Raw genomic sequence first — 24,285 nt, 5'->3', positions numbered from 1 at the left:
ATAAGTTATGTCAAAAAAATTAACTGTTTAAATATATTAATGAAAAAAAAAAAAACAAAACTCTAACAATCGAGTAATCCAACCAAACTTTCTAACATCCAAGAAACTATAGTCTTTTCTACTTGGTATACGACTATACCTTATTACATTATTTGTTTGTTTTTTTTTTTTAATTTGATAAATCAAACTTTTCATGACTGAGGAAAACTTAATTCATGATTCTTAGGTAAAATAGTTTAGTTGTCACCTTCAAATCTTCAGTTAAGTTTTCAAAAAGTATGAACAATGAAATCCTTTAGTTAAAAAAAAAAAGTCAAAAGTTAACTTGTCTAACCAACATCGAATAATTTGAGACAAAATATACTCTTTTATGCATAATCGAGACTATTTAAAATGAATGACAAGAAATAAAGGGTGTTTTTGAAGAATTTTCAAGACACATAGGGATATACGGGTAACCCAATTGATCAGCCTGATCAATAAAACGTTGTAAATTGATTGGTGGCAAAATAATTAATTTTTTGCAACTTATTTTTAAAAAACAAAAATTACACAAATTTTTATATGTGGTTGGCTACACCGGTCATGTAGCCAGGGCTACTTATTTACTCAGTCGGTCAGAAGTTAATCGGTCACAGGTTACTTAATTATGCAGGGGTTACTCGGTCAAGGTTACTTGGTCGGTTATGGGTTACTCTCACACAGAAAACACGTTAACCAACTGAGTAACCCCAAAATAAGTGACTCTTGATCGACTGAGTAAGTAACCTCAGCAAAAACGCGCTAACTGATTGAGTAACCCACCGACTGAGTGACCCCTAAATAAGTAACCCCTGTCAGTCTGCCACACATAAAAAGCACAAAAAAAATTAAATCAAATACGTAGTAGAATTTCAGATCTACTTAGCATCACCATCACAATAACAACCACCACCGCCCGAAATCCATCACAGCCACCACAATCTTCGTCCAGCCGATCAACCACGAAAACTTTCCTCTTCGTCTCATCGTTTTTCTCTTTTTTCCACCGCCTTTTTTTGTTCATCCTTTCTGAAGAGCAATGACCTAATGTCACGAGCCCTTTAGAGAGAACATCTTCTCTGCAGTGACATCTTCATCTCAACAACAATGGTGTTTCTCATAGATGTGATGTGAGAAGGGGAGAAGACAAGGATTCCAATTAACTATTTGCCCCCCTCCCATTTTATTGGTGAAATTACCAATATACCCCTTGATACATACATACATACATAGATACATATATATATAATGGTGAAATTACCAATATACCCCTTGATACATACATATATTGATATATACTTCCTCCGTTTTCTTTTACTTGCAACACACCTTTTAGGCACGCAGTTTTAGAAGATGATTACTGAGGGTAAACGAGCGATTTTATCAATATAATTTTTACACGAAGATTAGAATAGGGTTAAGTATCATTTGTAAAAATTATAATGAATAATTTATCCGTTTACATTACATAAACCCGACCTCAAAACACGTGCCACAAGGCTGTGTTGCAAGTAAAAAGAAACAGAGGAAGTATATATATATATATCAAGGGGTATATTGGTAATTTCACCATTTTAGATATATATATATATCAACGTGATTAACTTGTATTTTCTCGAATATAAGGACAAGAAGTCATGAACCAAATTAAAAAATAGTACACTAGTACATGAATGTGACATTTCTCTCAATTATTAATTATCTAGGCTAACATTAACCACATTAAACCTTGTCAATACTATGGAGTAATTACACAAAAATTACACAAATTGACAAACACAAAAATATACTACTAAAAGAATATAAAAAGTTTGTCTTTTCCTTCATGTTTTGTTTATTATTCTTACTCTTGTAGCGTGTGTTGCTCAGATTTACTTAATTTCATACTGCTGTACTACCTTATTATAAAAACCAAAAAATAAAAATCTAAAATCACTGCATTTTTCAAAGCTTATGCTACGTATAAATAAAAAGTTGTGATCTTTTTTGTACTTCATTCATTCATTTTCAACAACAACTCAAAAAGATGTTAACTTCAAGGCTTATCCCCACAATCAAGCCAAATCTGAATGACCCATCAGAATTTCACCGGAGATTCACCGGAATAGGAATCTCCGGCACCGGAAAAAATGCAAGAACAACCACTAAGAAGATGACACGTGGGATGAGGGTGAGAGCAGTAATCAGTAGTGGTGACAAGACAGTGGAATCTTCTGGTGCACCCTCAACAATGGAGGTAAAAGAGGGAAGTGGGCCAACTTTATTGGGTGCTTCTGAAAGTGGGTTTATTAAAGTCAAAGCAATTGTTAGTATTAAGAAGAAGATTAGGCAGAGATTAGTTGATAAACTTGAAGATCAATGGTTTAATTTTCTTAATAATGTTGGTCAAGCTATTTTTCTTCAACTTATTAGTGAGCAGATTGATCCTGGTTTGTTTTCTCTCTCTACTTTTGTTTGATTTTCATATTTTAGTGTAAATTATCTCGTGGGTTACTTTATTATTGTTGGTTTTGATATTTTGATAGTTACTAGCCAAAGGTGCAACCTTTGTGTGGTGGGGTTAGGGCCGTTGGGGTGTTAATGAGTTGAGTCAGAGCCGAATTATTTAGATTGCTAACATGTACAAGTAATATTTACTAGAAAGAAACAACTAATGAAGTTGGGGGTAATGATATTTGAGTCCGGAGGTGGAAGCTCTACCATTAAACTCGCACTTGATTAATTATATATCATACGTGTATAAGAGGTTATATGTGAGTCCACTTTGGTAAAAATTAAAATTGAGATTTTTGGTGTATGATGTTTTTTGTTTAAGCTAAACTTGAGACATTGGGTTAATTACTAAGATTTGTGAATAGTAGGGTTATCTTTTGGGATAAGGGTTGAGATCTGCACAATTAGTATTTACAAATTTCAAATAATTAACATTATAGATAGTGACCTGCTTCCTATAACAATTTTTGATGTAAAAATTAGAAAATGTGATGTTTGTAAAGTCATCTCCTTTTAATAGCTAGTTAGTAGAAATTATTATTTTGTTAATTGCTAATTTGGCTAATAATGTATGAAATTTGGTGCATGAATCTGATTTATTTATGATTAAGGTCTGAATTTGTAATTTGTACTAATACTTTGTGTTCTGTGTCATGGATGATCCAATTAGATGCTTTCTGATATGAAAATCTATTGGTTAATAATTCAGTTTTTTTTATAATTTGACAAGAGGAAGAATCATGGATGATTCTTGTGTTATTTGTAGATACCAATTCAGGAAAGAGTGTAGAGGGTTACGTGACTGAGTGGCGGCCTAGTTCATCAGAACAGCCATACATTGATGAATATACTGCCAGTTTTACAGTTCCTTCTGACTTTGGAATTCCTGGAGCAATCCTCGTTACGAATAAGTACATTAAGGAGTTCTATTTGGTGGAGATTGTTCTTGATGGATTCGATAATGGACCTGTTTACTTCCCGGCAAATTCATGGATTCATTCCTGTAATGACAATCCTGAGAGCAGAATTATCTTCAGAAATCATGTAAAGTGTCACATTTTGTGTTGTTTGTGTCTTTTGCTGTTGTGCTGTTTGTTTGTATAATGTTGCGAGGATATGATACTGTATCTGATGTTACACTGAATTTTTGTTTGTGAAGACGTACTTACCAGCACAAACACCGCCTGGCATCAAAGATCTGCGAAGGGAGGACCTGCTTAGTCGTCGTGGTGATGGGAAAGGAGAAAGGAAGTTACATGAGATGATTTATGATTATGCTCCATATAATGATTTGGGGAATCCTGATAAAGATGATGAGCTCTTTAGGCCTGTTCTTGCTGGCTCTGAACGACCTTATCCAAGGCGCTGTCGCACTGGAAGGCCACCTATGAAATCTGGTATAGCTGCTCTCCCCTGTCCATATATAGTCTTAACTCTTAAGGACTGCATTAGTGTTAGTAAGTTTAAGTGACAAGCAATATGTCTGGTAGCATTTAATCAGTAGCAATCGAGTTTGATAAGTTGGACAAACAATCAATGCATTTGGGACCATTTAATAAGTATTGGAAATTCAACACTCATATATCTGGTACTTTGTTTCTTGATTTTGATTGTTCTATATTGGAAATTCATGCAGTTCCGATATGTGAGAGCAGAATTGAGAAACCTCATCCAGTATATGTTCCTCGTGATGAAGCTTTTGAGGAGATGAAGCAGGCAACATTTGCTACTGGAAGACTGAAAGCTGTTTTGCACAATTTGGTGCCTCAGATTGCCACTGCTTTGGCTAGTTCGGATATCCCATTCACCTGCTTTTCTGATATTGACAACCTATATATCAAAGGTTTTATGGTACCAGAAGATGATGTATCTGAAAAGATTAATAGCATAAAGAAAATGCTCAACATGAGTACTACACTCTTCAAGTATGATATTCCCGCTGTTATCAAAAGTATGTCTTGTGCTCCTCATAGAAACTTTATTGAAGGATAAACATCCTTTTGGTCCCTCCTGTAAGTCCTGTTCTTGCTATGCTTATTTATTTTCTGTTGCCAGGTGATAGATTTTCTTGGCTGCGGGATAATGAGTTTGCACGACAGGCTTTAGCAGGAGTTAATCCTGTGAACATTGAACTTCTAAAGGTAGTTTCAAAATTACTTAGACTTTATATTTGTCTCAAAGATGAACTATAAAAGTCCATAGAGTTTCCTAAATAACTGATGTTGTGGCTTAGGAATTTCCTATCACAAGCAAATTGGATCCAGCAGTATATGGCCCTCCAGAATCAAAGATCACAAAGGAAGTACTTGAGGGAGAACTGGATGGAATGAGTGTCGAAGAGGTACTGATTTACATCATGTTTTTGGTAGCTTAGGCTTCTGATTATTGGTGTCTGATAGAATAGAAATTACTTTCTAGTTAATTTGACTCGAGGTCATGCCCAATGGGTTCAATTTTAGTAAATCCAATAATGCTTTGGCAATTAGAATGTAATGAATTATCATGACCTCTTACTGATTATGCACCTTTTGCCACGCCGATGCAGGCCATTGAAAACAAGAGGCTGTTCATGATAGATTATCATGACCTCTTACTTCCTTTTGTCAACAAGATAAACGACTTACCAGGAAGAAAAGTATATGCTTCTAGAACAATTCTTTTCTATACTAGTGCCGGGACTCTTACACCTGTTGCTGTTGAGCTTTCGCTTCCTCCCACTGATTCTTCCCCTGCATTTAATCGAGTTTATACTCATGGACATGATGCTACAAGCTATTGGATCTGGAAGTTGGCCAAAGCCCACGTTTGTGCAGTTGATGCAGGCGTGCATCAACTAATAAATCACTGGTTTGTTTTCATTATGATTGCTGTAATAAATATGTTTTATTTCACTACTATTATGCATCTCAACTTATATCCGAGACTCCAATTTTAGCGAACAGAAGATGCATGATATCATCACTTTTCTGATCTCGAATTGATATGTGGTTGTTAGGTTGAGGACTCATGCTAGCGTGGAGGCTTACATAATTGCTACTAATAGACAGCTGAGCCAAATGCATCCTATTTACAAGCTCCTGCATCCACATATGCGATATACTATGGAAATTAATGCCCTTGCTCGACAGAGCTTGATCAATGGAGGAGGAATTATTGAAGCCTCTTTTACCCCTGGAAAATATGCTATGGAGATCAGCTCTGCTGCCTACAAGAGTATGTGGCGGTTTGACATGGAGGCACTGCCTGCTGATCTACTTCGAAGGTGAACTATTTCATATGACTGCTATCTTATTTCCACTTGCTTCATGCAGTTAAGAATCCTTTCATTCTTTGAACCTTATTTTGCTGAAATTATTTCTCCTACAATCAAACTGAACCTTAGCTTAGGGAAAATATTTGTCATATAAACGTACAGAACCTAATGTTCAGAAATCTAGTTTTATAGGGCTTGTTCTGCCAGCTACTTAATCCTATGTGTTAAGGACATAGGGTGCTGTACTGATAGATGTATGATTTTCTAGGGGAATGGCAGAAGAGGATCCCACAGCACCCTGTGGAGTGAAACTGGTGATTGAAGACTACCCTTATGCTGCTGATGGCCTTCTCATATGGTCTGCCATCAACGAATGGGTTGAATCTTATGTTTCACACTTCTATCCTGACTCCAGTGCCATCACCTCAGATGCTGAGCTCCAAGAATGGTGGAAAGAGATCAAGGAAAAAGGCCATGCTGACATGAAAGACGAACCTTGGTGGCCTAAACTCGAATCCAAGGAGGATTTAACCAGAATACTGACTACAATTATTTGGGTTGCTTCAGGTCAACATGCAGCAATAAACTTTGGACAGTACCCTTTTGGAGGGTATATTCCAAACCGTCCTACCCTCATGCGGCAACTTATCCCTCAAGAAAATGATCCCGAGTTTCAAAAGTTCCTTAAGAATCCCCAACTTACATTCCTCTCGTCTTTGCCTTCTAAACTTCAAGGTACTAAAGTGATGGCCGTCCAAGACACATTGTCAACACATTCCCCAGATGAAGAGTATCTGGGGGAGGTGCATGGCCATTGGATTGATGACCAACAGGTTAGAAACATGTATGAGAGATTCGCCTCTCGTCTGAAGGAGATTGAAGAGATAATACATCAAAGGAATAAGGATTTTAGTCTGAGGAATAGAACTGGTGCTGGTGTCCCTCCATATGAGCTGCTTCTACCCTCTTCTGGTCCGGGAGTCACTGGCCGTGGCATCCCTAATAGCATTTCCATCTGAACAGGAACCACTATATACTTCGAATTCTTTTGTACAAATTTGCTAAATATTCTGCAAACCTTTCTTGAAATATTTTTTCCATTATGAAGATTATCTGAGTATTAGCATTTACAGGACCCAAAGATAAATAATGCTGTCTATCATTAACTCGTATAGTTATCAGTTTTGCGAAATTAAACCTGGAATGGTTGGCTTCAATAAAAGTTGTGCTCCAATTTATTTCATTCAGGTTGCAGTGAATTCTTTCAAACATTGTACAAACTAATCCACTGCAGATAATGCAAGTATGAAGAGAAATCAACTTCGAAGATATGAAAATCTGAACAAAGATTATTATGATCAAAGAACAAATTGAATTATCATATTTCATCAACGGGGACTGAGAAGTCCAGTTGATTAGAACACTTTAGAGTTTACAACTCACGGGTTCAGGCAAGAAGCAATCCAATAGACTATATTACAAGTGGGACGAAAGGTTAATCAGCCAAATATTATTTGACTTCACCATCATCTAAAGTACATTTCCAACAAAAAAATAAAAAACCAAAACAACTAAGGTTTTCCTAAAGGTTTCATACTTGTAGAGCTCTTCTTAGATGTGTGCTAGGCAGCACAAAGCCAGCTCTTCTTTCCTCAAATGAGTATTCTATCTCTTCTTCCTTTTCTTCTACCAAATTATCACCAAATAGAGGCTTTAGAGGAGCTGGTGTCATTGATGTTTGCATAGGAGCTGAAACTGTCATGGGCGTTGTAGGTGGAGGGAACAACATTTTGTTGGGAGTGTGGTTTTCTTCATCACCAGCCAGGATCTTCTTTGAAGGAGTAACTAATGAAGTGTTACTTACACTAGCTACTTTCTGGGATGTCTCATTGACCAGAAATTTCTGCACACTGTTGTTTTGCAGTATGTTCTGATCATCAAAGAAATCTCCATTTGCTCTTGATGATGCCACAGAAGAAATAGGGGAGAAAGGTCTTCGTGCCACAGTAGTAGGGTCAGATTCACGACCACTGAATGTGAAGTTTCTAGTCGGGAGATTGGCAATGTCTAGTGCCCTCCTCGCTACAAATAATGAAACAAATGATCGAACATTAGCAGTTGGAACAAGGAAATGATAACTCAAAAAAAATCTCTCAAGCCTTTATCACATATCAGAAAATAGATATAATTGGTTGATCAGCATTGATCTGTAGAAGAACTAACCAGTTGATTGTCCTCCATTGTTGTCATCCTTTCTGACAGAACGGGAATTTGGTGTTGCTCTGGTTGAGTGGGATGAATCAGGCCTCGGAGTTTGGTGCATGTTACCTCCTACAGAGAGCCTTCGATTTGGTCCTCCTCCTGGACCTCCCATAGACATTCTTCGGGAAGGCTTCTTAGCACTTTTTAATGGACTTGGTTTTGAGCCAAAGAGTGCCTCTTGCTCCGTAATTATTTGCCCTTGGAGTTTCTTCTGTTCCTGAAATTCGAGACAATAATATGCATGCATGCCTTTATAAACACCCGTATTTAGGCTCAAGTATTAAGCTAACAGCTTTTTCAACAAGTACTTGAAATCAAAGAATGGGTCAAAGTAAGATGCTATAGCATACCCTTTGCCTTTTCTTTTCTAGCTCCTTTTCTTGCCGCAATATCATATAATCCTCAAGCATGGAAAGAAGACGAGCCTGATTGATAAACACGAGCTGAGTTACAATTGAATGACAAGGGAAAATAACAAAAAAATAATAGTATTAAGAAATATGTACTTACACCATCATACATAAATTCAACCCCTCTTTCATTCTCCCAGCTATGAGCTTTTGCGGCCAGTGCCTCCACCATTCCTGTGTGAGCATCGAAGGTTAATCAAACTTGTAAGTGATTACCAATATCATACTAAATCAGCCTAATCCTTACTATGAAATCATTTGCACATGACATATATCAACATGTTTACCTGGAAGCTTGTTGACTAGTGATCGAGCTTTTTCAGCACGCTTGAGGGTGAGATGAGCACCTCTGCCTGCATTGTACCGGTTGTCATCCTAAGGTGATAGAGAAGGATTAACCATCAATGTGAATGCTGGAGGCAAGACAATGAGCTTGTAAATATTTCAAGATAACAAACATTACCTGATTATATTGTTCAAGCCACTCTTCCTCATCACGGGCTGATAACCACTTTTCAACCCTTTCAAGTATTTCTTTGCGGCTATATGCTTCTTCCTTGACCTTGGAAACTTCCGACTCAATTTGTTCGAGAACAGAAGCAGGATCCAAAGCTCCTAAAAAGGATAAATAATTAAGTATTGTAGAAGAAAAAAGTACCAAGCAAAGCAATCTATTATTATTGATGATAGGATCAATTCTAGAGTCATTGAGAAGAAGCATAAATGCAATACAAAGTCTTATAACCATTATAAAAAGCGTGATACCAGATTCTATTTCTGCCATGAGATGTTCTGTTTCACAATCTGCTTCTGGAACTAAGTGTGTCTTCCTGCAAATCTCTTCTAGTTCTGTTCTCTTCTTCATGACAAGTTCTTTCATCTTGCTTGATTTCAGCTGTTCCAATCTTGAAACTTCTGCCTCAACCTGCACAATAATGCTTGCTGGTCAATATTTAAGCATTTGCTGTTTTAACCATTATCATAAAGATCAAAATGATCATTCCTCCAAAATGCAAGTACTTGAATTGCGATAAAGTAGCACTCGTATTATGAAGTACACGTTTTAATATTGTATTGATACTACAACACAACATGTATGCTAACAAAGCAGATTTCTTGCTGCATGGTTTATGTAGAACAACTTATACTTTGGATAAAAATCAATGAAATAAAACGACATATAATTTGGATCAGAAAGATATTAGATAAGAGGTCTGGAGCTCACATATTTTACGCAGTCTTCTGAAAGGACGTTGGGCTCAGTTATCTCATCTTCAGATGCAGCAATATTGCATGTGACATGTTGAAAAGGTTGTTGCTCCTCAAATGGTGTATCCATTAGGTTCCAAAGCTCGAACAACATGGTTGCAAGATCTTGTAGCTGAGCCATTTTAGTTAAAAAGAACATATGCGATGAGTGAATAAGAAATTTCGGAATGACAAGAGCTATATCCAAACAACAATTTGTAATGTCCTAATGTACCTTCTGCATCCTCTGAAGCTTAAGCTCTCGCAACCTAAATATAGCAGACTCCAGCCGCTTCAGTGTTTCAGTACTTATGCTATGTGATTCTTCAGAATCAGCTAAACTTGGATGAAGTTCTCTGACAGTTTCCTTTAAGTCCAACCCAAGGACAGAACACAGTGAACTCAAATCATTCAAGTGTTCCATGACAAGCTTCAGGCGATCACTCTGCAAGTTGAAAGAGTGCAACAGAATTAATGCAATAGCACTAACTAAAGTATTGAACCTATTAAAAGGATGGACAATGTATAAAACAATTCACCTTCTCCTTTTGCAGGGACTGCAGCTTGTTTTGCAGTTCTTCAAGCCTTCTCAGAGACAGGTCATTTTCATCTATAACAACTGTTGAACTGTCATATCCTGAAAGTCCATAAATTTCAGTGGACACCTTTTGAATTTGTCCAATGACATCAAGAAATTGATTTTTCCTTTCGATTTTGCTTTTTCGCATCTCTTCTAGCTGTGGAAGAATTGCATCTAGCTCTTCCTTTAAGCTTCCAGCTTTTTGTTCAGTCTGAAAGTTAGTTCAATTGAGTTATTCCTCCTTACTAGACAGGTAAGAAAATCATAATGCAGGGGTTCTGTGCCCAATTCCTAAGTACTCATTTGATTATTCGTTTTCAGTGAAAGCTTTTAATCTGATAGCAGACTGTTGATCAAGTTTAATACACAGATTCTTCATGTGTGATCAAAAGTTAGATATTGAAAGTGGAATTATTTGAATTTTTCAAGCATATAAGACATGCCTAATCGATTAAAGCGTTCGTGCATCAGTTCATGGACAAATTTCTGAAGACTGAAACTGATCTATAGAATTAAATAAAGGCATGAAGCAGTGGGGACTAATAAAAGTATACAACAAAGGTTATCAATTCAATGTAAGCATGTATGATCAAGTAATAGAATTCGTTACCTGTCGAATATAGACTGGCCTCTCACCCATTGCAGAGCAAATGGCGGCTAGCTCCGCCTCAGAATCAGCAATAGCCTGTAATAGCTGAGCTCTGCAGCGGTTAGCCTGATCAACTTTTCTCCTGTATACCTCAAGGCACTCTTGCTCCAGCTCAAGCAACATCTTATCACAAGCGGTTTCAGATTCGCCAACCTCATCCCATATAATCTGAACATAATAACAAACAACTTCAATCCCCACACATTAAACACAACACTACAATAGTCAGCACTGCATCAAATTATTCACAGTTTATACCTGAAGTTCATATAATAGAGATCCACAGGTCGTTTCCACTTGTGTAATCGGATCAGTCGGGACCACAGCCATCTTTAATTCACCACAGAAGCACAAGCCTACAGCCTAATTAAGGAGAAAAAATCAATGAGGATTCCAATTGAGCATAGCAGAAGCTGCTCAAGTAAGGCACTCCTGACTAGAACCATTATGTACTAAATCATGAATTATATAATCTATGTACTATATTTGGACCATATATTATATAAAACATACATCAAATTAACCAAATATGATAAAGAACTCAATTAATTTACTCACTAACATTAGTCAAATCACTCAACTTAACACCACCAAGAGTGACTTTTACAATAAATCAAGTCAATTATAGTAATCTAGGTTATAATCAGTACTACATCTCCAGAGTTTTGTCACGTATTCCTGAAAAAAGTTGTAACCTTTCCTAAAATAGTGAGAGATCGTGCTCAATTACCCCGATTATTACAAGGTTATTTCAGTAAACAATGATAATTTCCCCTCCATTTCCATCCATAAATAGAAAATTCGACATCAAGGTTAATAAATACAAACTCATCTGAAAATTCCCAATTCACATATACACCAGAAAATCAAATAAATTAAGCACTGAAAAATTCCCAACAAAAAATTCAAATTGAATATGAACCCACAAAAAAGAAAGCACAATTCCTCAATATAACTGGCAATTAATTACCAGTAATTACCCAGATAATCAAATCCCTAAAAATTTAGGGTTTGATTTTGTAGATTCAAATTTTACTTTCTTTGAATCAAAAAATTTGGCCAACAAAAACAAATTGGGTAGAAATCAAACTAAAAATAACAAAAACACAGTAAAATAAGAATAATAGAGAAAAAAATTAACACTAACCTTGTTGAAAGAAGAGAAAAATTAGAGGTTGAAGATGATCAGAAAATGGAAGGTAGAGAGAGAAAAAGAGTAAGAGAGAGATGAGAGAGAAAGAAAGAGAAGTGTTTGAAAAATTCGACCGTTAAAGAAGAGAGTGAGATCTAGTAGTAATATCTAAGTTTGTTCAAATTCAAAAAAAGGAAAAAAACACAGTGACTGGAGAAAAGGACTATAATGCCCGTTACAAAACTCCAATTATGACCAAACTTTAATATGTAGTAAATCAAAAATCAAAAATCAAAATTGTAATGTAAAGGGTTTGTTTGGATTAAGGCCCAATTGCAAAAATTTCTCGTAACTCAAGGGTTTAGATTTTTTTTTTTATCTTTTTTATTTTTTATTTTTTTTTTTTTTTTTTTTTACGCATAGGGTTTAGATCGTTTGAATAGGGTTTTTCTCCTTGCAAAGATTTAGACGCTCTATACGCTTTATTTTTTACTTTCTCCGTTTCTATTTACTTGACACATAGCCATTAAACAATATTTAAGGATGTTGCACATGACTTAAGAGCCTGTTCTCAACTTCTCCTCAGCTTAATTTCAGTTCATTTCAATTCAATTCAATTCAGTTCAGTTCCTAATTTTCTTCTCTTATAAACAATTCATTTCAGCTCTATTTAATTCAGTTCAGTTCAGTTCAATAAATTACAATAGGCCCTTACTTTATTACCCCCAAAAAGTGTCCCCATATGCAAAATGACATTTCCATTTTAGGAAGTAAAAAATAGAGCGTATAAAGCGTCTAAATATTTGCAAGGAGAAACCTATTTAAATGATCTTGACCCGTACTATATTTTAGGAAGTAATATGACATTTTCATTTTAGGATTGTTAGTCAAGTAAATAGAAACGGAGGAAGTAGTTTTTTAGAAAGAAGTCTAAAAGACATTATATTTCATAAATTAAAGTCGTCAACATGTAAAATCGATAATTAACAATAATGAAAACAGATTCAACAAAATCAAACAAGAATTAACAGGGAGGTAAAGAATCCAAATGCATAATGACAATTTAGCACATTCTCGATTCGTTGTCACATACTTCCTCCGTTTCTTTTTACTTGCAACACAGCCTTGTGGCACGTGTTTTGAGGTTGGGTTTATATAATGTAAACGGATAAATTATTCATTATAATTTTTACAAATGATACTTAACCCTATTCTAATTTTCGTGTAAAAATTATATTGATAAAATCGCTCGTTTACACTCACTAATCATCTCCTAAAACTGCGTGCCTAAAAGGTGTGTTGCAAGTAAAAGAAAACGGAGGAAGTACAAATTTTTTAGTGGATATATCGCTGCTTCATAGTATTGTGAGAAAGAAAATAGTTGTGATGATTTTGTAACCTGATTTTGAGCAATAATCAATCGTAGCCTTGCAAAAATGGATAACCTATCAAACGCAAATAAGCGAAAAAATTTATTTTGTCTTTCGAAGGAGAAAAACTCTTTCTTTCAAATTCGAAGGAGACGTTATTATAACCTAAGAAACCATAAAAAACTAATTAAACACATTTCTCTTTTTTGGCATAAGTTTATGACTCCAACCTCTCACCCAAAAGTGTCATTGTGTGAGTGGTGTGTGAACCTTAGGGAACTTGCCGACGAATACAATTGAACACCACGTTTGCATGCGCCAGAATTTCGTTTTCAAGTCAATGATTTGCATCACGACATACCATATATATTTGTTCCATTGATTATAAGATCAACTCTCAATCTTATTGTTTATTTCTTTCTCTTAGTCTTGAAAACATCTTATTTTACAACATGCACACCAATCCAACATTAAAAAAAAACTTAGCATCAAGAGTAAGATCATCATCATTCATCACCAATAATGATAATGGTAATTATAATGACAACAATAAACTTGTTTACTACTTCACTTAATTTTGCACCCAAAAAAAAAAAATTATTCACTTAATTAAGGAAACAAAATCAGAAATATAGTACATTTTATAAGTTTGGGTATTAGTTTTTTAACACAAAAAACAATAGAGGCTATTTTTTGTTTTTTATTTTATTCAAATAAGGAAATGGTTCCAATCAAAGAGTAGCAAAAAGAAAACAAACAAAGCAACAGCAACAACAACAACAAAAACAAAAAAAAAAAAAAAAAAAAAAAAAAAAAAAAAAAAAACACAACAACGTAGTAATTAAGGGAAACTACAAAGGGACTAGACATGGTAAGGCCACGCATCTAGACCTCTCTGGTTCTCTCCATAGAGGCTAATTAAGGGTAGGGAAGTTATTACAAGATAAACGTGGAGTTGTTCATTTGTTTGATAACCCCATTGTAATTAGGTCTCTTTCCCTTGAGGAATTTGGAGTACCACTTTGCAGAGAGTTTTGGGTACCTTCTCAAATTTGGATCATTTAAGTCTACATTGTAGAGGCCGAAACCATATTTGTATCCTCCATTTGTCTCGAACAAGTCCAAGAACGACCATTGAAAAAATCCCCTTACATTTGTTCCATTCCTACAACCATAAACGTTTATGCTAAATTACTACCTTATTTCAAAACAATTTTTGGTCACGTAGAAACTAGAAAGATGGACGTTAAATTAGTACCTTATAGCATCAAGCAAGCTTCCAAGTGAAGCATTTAGATACTCAACCCTTTTTGTGTCGTGGAATGATGCATTACGAAGTGTCCGTAAACCTAGTATAAATTTCATGAACCAAAAATAAGTTAGTAAATGACGATTAATTGAAAATCAAAGAAACATAACCAATTTCGCAAGAGTGGATCTCTAGCTAGGGACAAGCATGTAATTTAACGAACCAGTTTCATGTATGTAGGTTGGAGGATTTCCATAAACTCGTTTGATGTATTCCAGTACACCTTGCACAAACTACATACGTAATTTGTATTAAAACATTAATTACGTAACAATGTCACACAAATTTGTACATATAAATAACCCGAAAAATTTCATGTTTAGCATATTAATTCTCACCTTTGCTCCAACATTCTTAATTTCAAAAACAGCTGCAAGGAATAATATAAGATATCAGATCATTAACTATTGGTAACTAAGAATTAATGATTAATTTCAAAACTAAGATGATCAATACTTAATAAAAAGTTAATGAACAATGCGATACATACCACGAAAATCAAAATTAAATGCCGTGCCATCTTTACTAGGATCTTTTGTGACAACTGCGGCATTGTACATGTTCAACCCAATGAAGTCGTACGAACCATTCAATATCTTGGTCTGATGCTTGGTAAATGATGGAAGACGACTTCCCAAGGTGTGCTTCATTATTTTAGGATAATCTCCGAACACCACGGGGTGAATAAACCTGATGATCATTGTTTCGTAGGCATTATTAGTTAGGGTTCGTTTGGCATCGCTGTGGTTTTCTGTTTTTTGGTTTTTTGTTTTTTTAAAAGTGTGTTATATATGTCACATAATAAATCAAAAAATATATAGACTTATTAAAATCATGATAATTTTGAAAATTGACAACAGAAAAGTGAAAACACCTTTTTCTTGTTTCCTGTTTTTGGTTTTTTGTTTTGAAAAAAAACAGAAAACTGAAAACCAATAATGATGCCAAACAAGCCCTTAGTTTCGGCAATTGAATTAATATAGCAACAATTACTTTTTTTTTTATTTTATTTATATAATGTTTCATTTTTATCTTTCATTCTTCTCATTACATGCAGACATGCAGTCTATTTTTATGTGTCTTTATCTCCCTCCTCATTCTAATATCCGTGCAATATACACCCATGTTGTAATATTAAGAAACAGGAAAAAAAAATACTTCCTCCATTTTTTATGCTTTAATGCATTACTTAAAATTTTACACTATTCATACATTAGTTTAATTTTGACTTGATTTTAACTTAAATATTAATTAATAAATGTTATCATGTACTTCCTAATATGTTGTTGAATTAATCATAATGTTTACTTTTATAAAATATTTTTTTGAAAAACTGTTTTTTTTTTTTTTTTTTTTTTTTTACTAATATCTAGTTATAGAACGAAAGATCCCACTGTACTGATTCCATTCCCAAAAAAGTGTTTGGATACTTTGAGCACTAGAGCCACTAGTGTATAACTGTATACTACGTACTTCGTATAGCATTGGACAGGTCCACCGATTTCATTTTGATTACTTCTTTCTTGTTTTAACTGTGAGTCTGTGAGAGCTTGTTAATCAATATCCACAATTTTTTTTTAAATATGTACGAGTATTAATTAAAACCATACTTATTAAGATGAATCAAACAGTAATCAGATTTCAACCCCTACCATGTAGTGTAAACTTTCAATGACATATAATATAATTAACCTAGCAGTCCTAGCCTATATGGCTATACATACTACTTCGTATATTCAAAATCATTCAATCTTCATCTCACTTGCTTATGAATGTATCTTAGCTTACACCTATGAAAAACGTAAATTTGTGTGTGTTGTTTATCGGTTTATTTATTTGTTGATCTTTCTTGTATCTATTATGATGCCAATTTGACTAGTGTTTTTTAGGTACAATTTTGGCTAATGAAGGGTGCACAATCAGCCCTCATCTTAAGGTGGATTTGATGTTGTTGATATGCGCAAATTAATCGGTTTCGAAACACTCACCAACCCATAAAAAATTGAGCAGCTCTTTCGGTTACAATTAGGTCTTCTTTAGTGTCTCCTTGAGGAATTAACCAGGCTGTAAAGACATTTAACCCAACATTTCCATTCTGCTTTGCCTACAAAATAAATCACTTAACGATCTTGTTAATTGTTAGCAAATTCATAACCGATTGAGTATATAAATCAATCTTAAGCCTTAACCATCAACTTAAATTTAGTTGAGTTGGTCCTTCAATATGGTATTAGAATCAACATGACATGAGGGTCACGGATTTAAATCCCATCCACTCAACCTTTCAAGTGGTAATAATAATAATTTGAGTTCATTATTCATTATACTAAATTAAGAAGTATATATAAGTTTACCTGATATTTATCTCTATATAGATTCACCACTGATGCATGCCCTAACAAAAGATGGTGAGCCGCACTTAGTCTGTCATTGGAGAATAAAAGAGCAAGTAAATTTGGCTCATTAATTGTTGCCCAATTTAAAACTCTATCCCCAAATTCACTGAAACATACGTCTGCATAAGCTGTAAAGTCTCTCCTGTTCGTTTTCCCATTCAAATGTGTTAGTAAGTGTTTCTTCTAATGTTACATATAGATACATCTCTAATAAACTTGCATATAGTAGTAGTTCTCTTAAATAATGACAAATAGGGTCAAGTGACTGAAGTGGCACTTAATGGAAAAAACGTCAACCCACTTTTTGTAGTGATTTTGCGCGCTACATATACAAGTATTTTTTTTAAATAACTGCAATCAAATATGTGGGCTCAAATGACCCAACAATATTCAATAATACATATACATCATATCAAATTATTCATAGCTAACCAGACCAGATTAGAATTTAATAAAAAATAATGTCCAAACACTAATTTTTTGTGAAGAGAGTTTGTTCTAGAGTAAAAAATAAATTTCATTATGGCTTCATCCACAATAATAAAGATATACTTTGTATGTAGTAGATAATAGGTAAATGTAACAATAGATAATAACAATAATATGATAAATGAAGTTGAATTTTGAATCTCATTTTAGCTTCATTAAAGAGAGAGTAGGAGATAGATAGATGAAGAAGTTTTACACAAATTGTTGATTATCCCATCCTTCATAAGCATCTTGGAGTGCTAGTGGGAGATCCCAATGTAGCAAAGTTACATGGGGTTGAATACCTAGCAAATCAAAATAATAACATATCTAGCTTTAGCTAGCTTGGAATGTATTTTATGGTCTAGCTATATATAATGAAAGTTGGAGTAATCTTTGCAAATGCATTGGTTATATACCATTTTTTATTAGTTCATCGATAAGATTATTGTAATATTCTACACCTTTTGGATTGATCGGTCCTCTTCCATCTGAAAAAAATAAAAAGTTAATAATTATGATTTATGATAAAATTATGCAAAAGACATACAAGTAATCGAACTATATAAGTAATTAGAGACTTGTTTTCTTCAACTTATATTATAAACTAACTAATCATAGTACTATGCAAACGATGCGTATAGAAACTTTCGTATACTAAAATCCATAATCAACAAGAATGTAATAAATGACAATAAATAATGAATTTCACTAAATGGGTGAGTAAGAGCAAATCTAATAGTTGTAATCTGGGACTTGCTTGCAATGTTTTTTAGAATGGTAGTTTAAGGTTAATAAGGGGTAATTTGGGAAAGTGAAATTGATCACCCAAAACTCCTCTTCATTTAACTCCCTCGATCCTTTTATTTTTGCCCCATTTGATTTTGCATGGTCTCCAAGACATGTGCGATGTGTCAAAACGTTTATATCTCCATTTTTATATGCATAAAAATTATTATAAAAAAATGGTGTTAAGGTGTATATTTTAGATATGGTTTTAGAGATTGTAGAGAGAAAGAGTGGAACAAGTATGAAGAACGAATAAAAAGGGGTAAAAGAGCTGCAAAAAAAAAAAAAAAAAAAAAGTATTAAAATTATTTGAAACCTCTCAAATTGGCAAGTGATGCAATTTTAGTGAGGCTAAGAAAATACATTTTGTTAATTTTATAATTTTGATGTATAATATTTGATGCCGTGTATTTTAAAACATACTTCGTATCTTAAACAATAAACAATTAAGGAAAAAAAATACTCCTTAGTACTTTCTCCGTTTATTAAATGCCCCATTTTCCAAAAACAATCTATTGTTCAAGTGTTTCATTACCATATTTAGAAACCTCACTTATATCATATATTATTTCTAAGTTCATCTAGGCGCATAGCACCAATATTTTTTTCTTTGCAAATAGAAGGGTAAAATAGTCATTTGACATTCATTATGGTACTTTTTATGGTTGCAGCTTATAGTGGTACTTTTTGTGTACTATTATGTATGCATATTATACCATTAAATTATAAATTATCTTAATAGTACTATTATATTTTAGAGTAGTATAATATTTGATATACATTTTACATACCTATTTGATGGTACTTTATACTCATGTTAATATTAGTCATCTTATTTGTTTTGAAACAAATAGGTGTTATGCGCCAAAAGTTATTCATTATTTCTATCTTCCTTTTGACTCTACCTTCATTTTTTTATACGGGGTGATATTTTCCTACTGTCATATCATATCTAGTGATCTCCATTGATTTCAAATATTTTTATCCCTAACCAGGCCATTCTCACTTATATACAATTACTGTATTATATACAGTTACTAAAATACGAGATCTTTCTGTATTTAGCAAGTTAAAAAAAAAAATCCAAAATATCAAATAATATATCAAAAAAAAAAAAAAAAAAATGGTAATGATCACAAAAATAAAATATTATACAGTACTTGGGATCACTCTTGACCATGAGATGGAGAATCTATAAGCATCTAATCCTGTTTGGGCCATCAACTGAACATCTTCCTGCCTCAAAAGAAATGACAAGTAAGCGATGTTATTTAATACTTCCTTCTTGTTTTAAGATGCATTACTTTAAAAATTGCAGACTTTTAAGTATTCTTTTTGATTTTTTAAATGCATTACTTGTATTTTAATGAGATTTTAGGAGAGTTAAATGGTGTGTGACTCGGACAATGCATGAAACTATTCTTCAAATATCAATAAACATTATTTGTGCTATAAAATATAAACTATATATTTTATTTTATTTTTAAATAGTGAACAATCATATTAGAATATTTCCATAATAATGTTCCGGGGAACTTAGTCGTATTTTAGAAGAGGACATTCGAGGTGTGGCTTTGCAACGCCTAATCCCTCCGTAGGTAGTTGTTTTTTATTTTCTGCTGTGTGCGTGTGTTTGTTTATTTCTGTTTTTTTTTTCCTTTTGTTCTTGGATGTAAGCTTCCTCATATGAATCAAAAACAAAAAAAAAAAAAAAAAAAAAAAATCATAACTATAAAACTAAATAAGTGCTCTCACATCAATGTATTTTTACAAAATATTTAGTATATTACTCTCTCTGTCCTTTATTGATAATCCCTTATAGTCAATTTTAAGTCCCAACATGATAGTTTCATTTGGTGTTTTTTTTTTTTTTTTTTTTTTTTCAGGTATCATTAATATCAATTTTTTACCAAATTTTCCTCCAATTTGCAACAATATTTGTGTATGCAAATTTAACTTTTCTATGTAAATTTTGGCTTTTCATGTACTTTTATTACTTTCTCTCTCTATTTTTTTGCATACCCAATGTAAATTTACATTTCCAATGTACTTTTACTACTTTTATTTATGTTTATTAATTCCCGTAAATATTGTCCATAAAAGACTATTAATAAGGGACGGAGGGAGTATAATTTAATATGATACATGATTAAAAGATAAAATGGCAAATACATGAACTCATTTAGTCATTTCTTATTGGTCTTAGTCTAGTATTCAAACCTTGTACTCCCTCCGTGTTTTAATAAATATTACACTTACTAAATACGACCGTGTTTTAATAAGTGTTACACTTTCTTTTTCAGCAAAAAAACTACATTTAAATATAATATCTCTCTCTTCTTATGGTCCCCACCCCACTATTATTATTTTTATTAAATATTTCCTCTAACATTTACTCCCTCCGTCCCTAAATTACATTCCTCTTTGGAAATTTACACGGGAATTAAGGAGGGAAGAATAAGACAAATAACAATAATTAGATAATGCAATGGGAAGTACAAAGATAGAGTAGTTATTACTCATGACAAGTCATCAATCCTTTGCAAAAAAAAAGGACCAATCACATGCTCCTAATTAAAAAATGTTAACCAATCATATTCATTGTAATTTGGCACAAGGATTATGAGTGAGATTAGGTAAGGATGAGTGAGAAAACATTAAATATAAAACAGAAAAAGAGAGTTGATTTACTAAAAAAAACTTACCAGAAATAGAAAAGAGGAATGTAATTTTGAATACCAAAAATAGAATGGAGGAATGTAATTTAGGGACGGAGGGAGTATTACTTTTCATTAAACTAGCAACCCTATTATCTTTCTTTTACAATTTTTTAATACACCAACTACTCCACTTACCTCTTATTTTATTTTAGTACCTCTTATTTTATTTTAGTCAATTATATTGCATAAAACTATATGACGGTTGACGGTGAAAGTGTAACAATTATTAAAACATAGAGGAAGTAATAAACAATTGCCAATTGTATAACATGCTTTATAGTATAATGGATGATAATACAAAACATGAGAAAGGTGATGTGGCATACATGTAAATGGTACTCCCTCCATTTTTTTATATGCATCACTTTGAGACCCTCTCCAATGGTGAGACTCAAGTGAGTATTTTTAGGAGAGAGAGAGTATTTTTTGCAATAAATACCAATAAGTTGGTATCTAAACTTAGCAACTCCATTTTTGGAGTTGCTAAGTTTATATACTCAACTTTGAGTCTCATTTGACAAAAAGTGTGGGCCCTTGTCAATATTCTAATATATTTTGTAAATTATTTAAGCTTTACCTTTTTTTTTATTATTTTTTAATCTTATAATAATTGATGGGTCATAAAATGAAAGTGACATTTGTATATTAAAGAGCCTCACCATTGAGAATTTAGACTTCAAATGAGTTGCTAAATTGAGAAGTGGGTACGGTATCACCATGGGAGGTAAAAACAACTCATTTTGTATTTCAATACTCAAAGTTGAGTCTTACCATTGGAGATGGTCTGACAATTACACTATTCACATACTATAATTTTGTTACAATCTATAACTTTATACTAAAGGCGAAACCAGGAATGACACATGTCATCTCCTGGTTAAAAATTTTCCCTCCAAAAGTTTTTTTTTTTTTTTTTTTTTTTTTTTTTTTTTTGGGCCAAAGCTTCTTCGAAAAGTTTTTAATACAAACTATTCAATAATATTTCACTTCCTCTTTTATAAGTATATTCCATTTGACATTTGTACACAATCAAACAAAGATTTTTTTTATTTTATTTTATTTTTATATACAATATTATGCAATAATTGTTTTCTATCTATAACTTTATGATGTAATTCATAGTTATTTTTATTAGTTATGTATACATTATTCTTTTTTTTTTTTTTTGTTAAGAGAGCCACAAGGGCAGGGGTAAGAATCGATCCCAAGATCTCCTGGAACCGGGAGGGAACTCTAACCACTTGAGCTACCCCTCACTCGCATTCTCTCTGTTTTCTTTAGTGTGATCAATTTTTTTAAATTTTTTTTGTAATTACAAAACTTTTAATTTTTTATAATTAAATAATAATGCTAAATTAATGATAAGTATCAAGGTTTAAAAATTATCGTGCATGGCACGGGACTTAACCTAATTTTATACTAAAGACAAAACCAGGAATGACACATGCATGTCATCTCATGGTGAAAAATTTTCCCTCCAAAAGTTATTTATTTATTTATTTATCTTTTTGGCCAAAGCTTCTTAGAGAAGTTTTTAATACAAACTATACAATAATATTTAACTTCCCATTTGATAAATATATTCCATTTGTACACATTCAAACAAAGATATTATATTTTTTTTATACAATATTATGCATATATTATGCTCTCCGTTTTCTTTAGTGTGATAAATTTTAAATGTTTTTTTTTTTTTTTTTTTTTTTTTGTAATTAGAGAACTTTCATCCTATTTTGCAACTAGGTATAATTTTTTAATAATTAAATAGTGTTAAACTAATGATAAGTATTAAGTATTAAAAATCACCGTGCATGGCACGGGACTTAACCTAGTTTTTACTAATGCACAATTAAAAATATTAATGGTTAAAGTAACGTCTCGGCAAATGTGCCGGTCAAACAGATGTTGTGATGCATATAACAAAAAATAGAGGAAGTACCACGTAGCACATACATATTCAATTTTAGTAATGCTTTTTAATAGATAGAGTATAGATTTGTTTTCATACTCCATATAATATTGTACAAGTAGAAAAGTGAATCTAATGTTTTCTCTTATAATAATAAATATAAAAATAACATAAAAAAATAAGTAGAAAAGTGATTTTTTTATTTTTTATTTATTTTTTTATTTTTATTTTTTTTTGTTGACTAAAAGTACAATGGACAATCAGAGAAATATTATGTTACGGAGTATTCATATTGATCATGTTAAGTATTCATACCTTGTATTTATGGTACTCATCACATGCCACATTCCCATTATCTCCACCACCAACTGCAACAAGAGTTTACTTAAAAAATTCGATACAATTAATTAAGCAACAACATAGTGTATGAACTTAACTTGATTGTAATATCATGTGTTATTTACTTAATTATTTCGGTATGGAGTAATAAGTAAAACATATTGGTGGGGGTTTGAGACTATGTAACAAACTAACAATTAAATTTAAAACGAACAACAATATCAGGTCGGAAAATCAAACAAACCTTTTTGTGCATAGGTATCAAATGTACTAGGGGTTCTCCCATCTTCATAAGCTGCCCCCTCTACCTGCTTTCGTTAGTTTTAACAATGACGTAAATAAGAATTAAAGGAAGTATTATAAATCTTATGATATGATATGATCTGACCTGGTAAGCCGAGGAGCCAGAGCCGAAGATAAAATGGGAAGGGAAGTCTTCTCTAGTGATAGAAGCATATACTAGTACATTATTGGAGGTTTGTTGTAGTAATATGAATATTGTGACAATTAGAGAGAATAATAGTGATAAGGGAGAAGAGCTGATTGTAATATTTGTAAAAGACATGGTTGTAAGTTCTGACTATTTTTTTTTTTTGAAGAAACACCAACACTACTATTATTATATACTATGAACAACAGAGCAAATGCGTGAGGCCGAGAGAACAACAGATCGAATAATGAACAGAGAAAAGGGTCCAACTCTAAAGGGACAAGCTCATTTATTATTTTGGAGAGTTCATTTACTATTATTATTATTATTATTATTATTATTATTATTAGAACATAACCGTGGAAATTAATTAAATGTATTTGTTTCTTCTTCTTTGTTAGGGCCTATTCTCTTCATACAAGTATTATATTCAGTTCAGTTCTTAATTTTCTTTTCTCATAAAATATTCAGTTCAGTTCTTAATTTCCTTCTCTCATTAAATATTCA

General features: G+C 32.8%; 3 protein-coding genes across 3 annotated transcripts; 1 reads left to right on the top strand and 2 right to left on the bottom strand.

Moving 5' to 3' along the window:
* Positions 1–1,853: 1,853 nt before the first annotated feature.
* LOC145601204 (lipoxygenase 6, chloroplastic-like) lies at positions 1,854–7,010 on the top strand. Its single transcript, XM_081657161.1, has 9 exons — positions 1,854–2,450; positions 3,281–3,558; positions 3,674–3,911; positions 4,151–4,465; positions 4,570–4,655; positions 4,748–4,855; positions 5,060–5,361; positions 5,510–5,776; positions 6,036–7,010. The coding sequence occupies exons 1-9, from the start codon at positions 2,048–2,050 to the stop codon at positions 6,784–6,786; spliced, it is 2,748 nt and encodes a 915-aa protein (XP_081513287.1). The 5' UTR covers positions 1,854–2,047; the 3' UTR covers positions 6,787–7,010.
* Positions 7,011–7,170: 160 nt separating this feature from the next.
* On the bottom strand, positions 7,171–12,189 carry LOC145601414 (65-kDa microtubule-associated protein 3-like). The gene is made up of 13 exons (XM_081657430.1): positions 12,064–12,189; positions 11,175–11,279; positions 10,878–11,084; positions 10,227–10,478; positions 9,923–10,132; positions 9,665–9,820; positions 9,205–9,364; positions 8,903–9,054; positions 8,727–8,814; positions 8,540–8,613; positions 8,380–8,454; positions 7,991–8,246; positions 7,171–7,849 (listed from the first exon to the last, which is right to left on the bottom strand). Exons 2-13 carry the CDS (start codon positions 11,244–11,246, stop codon positions 7,359–7,361), a joined length of 2,193 nt encoding a protein of 730 aa, XP_081513556.1. The 5' UTR covers positions 11,247–11,279; positions 12,064–12,189; the 3' UTR covers positions 7,171–7,358.
* A 2,165-nt stretch (positions 12,190–14,354) lies between these two features.
* Positions 14,355–23,916, bottom strand: LOC145600783 (glycosyl hydrolase-like protein 1). Its single transcript, XM_081656647.1, has 13 exons — positions 23,737–23,916; positions 23,593–23,656; positions 23,325–23,377; positions 19,541–19,616; positions 18,011–18,082; positions 17,809–17,896; positions 17,082–17,265; positions 16,716–16,831; positions 15,218–15,417; positions 15,066–15,097; positions 14,891–14,960; positions 14,677–14,767; positions 14,355–14,583 (listed from the first exon to the last, which is right to left on the bottom strand). The coding sequence occupies exons 1-13, from the start codon at positions 23,911–23,913 to the stop codon at positions 14,355–14,357; spliced, it is 1,452 nt and encodes a 483-aa protein (XP_081512773.1). The 5' UTR covers positions 23,914–23,916.
* Between the last annotated feature and the right edge of the window lie 369 nt (positions 23,917–24,285).

Source organism: Chenopodium album, chromosome 21 (assembly GCF_948465745.1).
Source record: "Chenopodium album chromosome 21, dcCheAlbu1.1, whole genome shotgun sequence".
Classification (NCBI taxonomy): Eukaryota; Viridiplantae; Streptophyta; class Magnoliopsida; order Caryophyllales; family Amaranthaceae; genus Chenopodium; species Chenopodium album.
This window is presented reverse-complemented; position numbering and strand designations above follow the sequence as displayed.

Coding starts and splice junctions, on each gene's coding strand:
- LOC145601204 (XM_081657161.1), top strand. CDS start 2,048: ATGTTAACTTCAAGGCTTATCCCCACAATCAAGCCAAATCTGAATGAC. Junction 4,466..4,569: donor TATTCCCGCTGTTATCAAAA/GTATGTCTTGTG, acceptor TTCTGTTGCCAG/GTGATAGATTTTCTTGGCTG. Junction 4,856..5,059: donor ATGGAATGAGTGTCGAAGAG/GTACTGATTTAC, acceptor ACGCCGATGCAG/GCCATTGAAAACAAGAGGCT.
- LOC145601414 (XM_081657430.1), bottom strand. CDS start 11,246: ATGGCTGTGGTCCCGACTGATCCGATTACACAAGTGGAAACGACCTGT. Junction 9,365..9,664: donor CAGAAGACTGCGTAAAATAT/GTGAGCTCCAGA, acceptor ATTATTGTGCAG/GTTGAGGCAGAAGTTTCAAG. Junction 8,614..8,726: donor ACTAGTCAACAAGCTTCCAG/GTAAACATGTTG, acceptor ATGCTCACACAG/GAATGGTGGAGGCACTGGCC.
- LOC145600783 (XM_081656647.1), bottom strand. CDS start 23,913: ATGTCTTTTACAAATATTACAATCAGCTCTTCTCCCTTATCACTATTA. Junction 23,657..23,736: donor CTGGCTCCTCGGCTTACCAG/GTCAGATCATAT, acceptor TAACGAAAGCAG/GTAGAGGGGGCAGCTTATGA. Junction 14,584..14,676: donor AGCTTGCTTGATGCTATAAG/GTACTAATTTAA, acceptor TTATGGTTGTAG/GAATGGAACAAATGTAAGGG.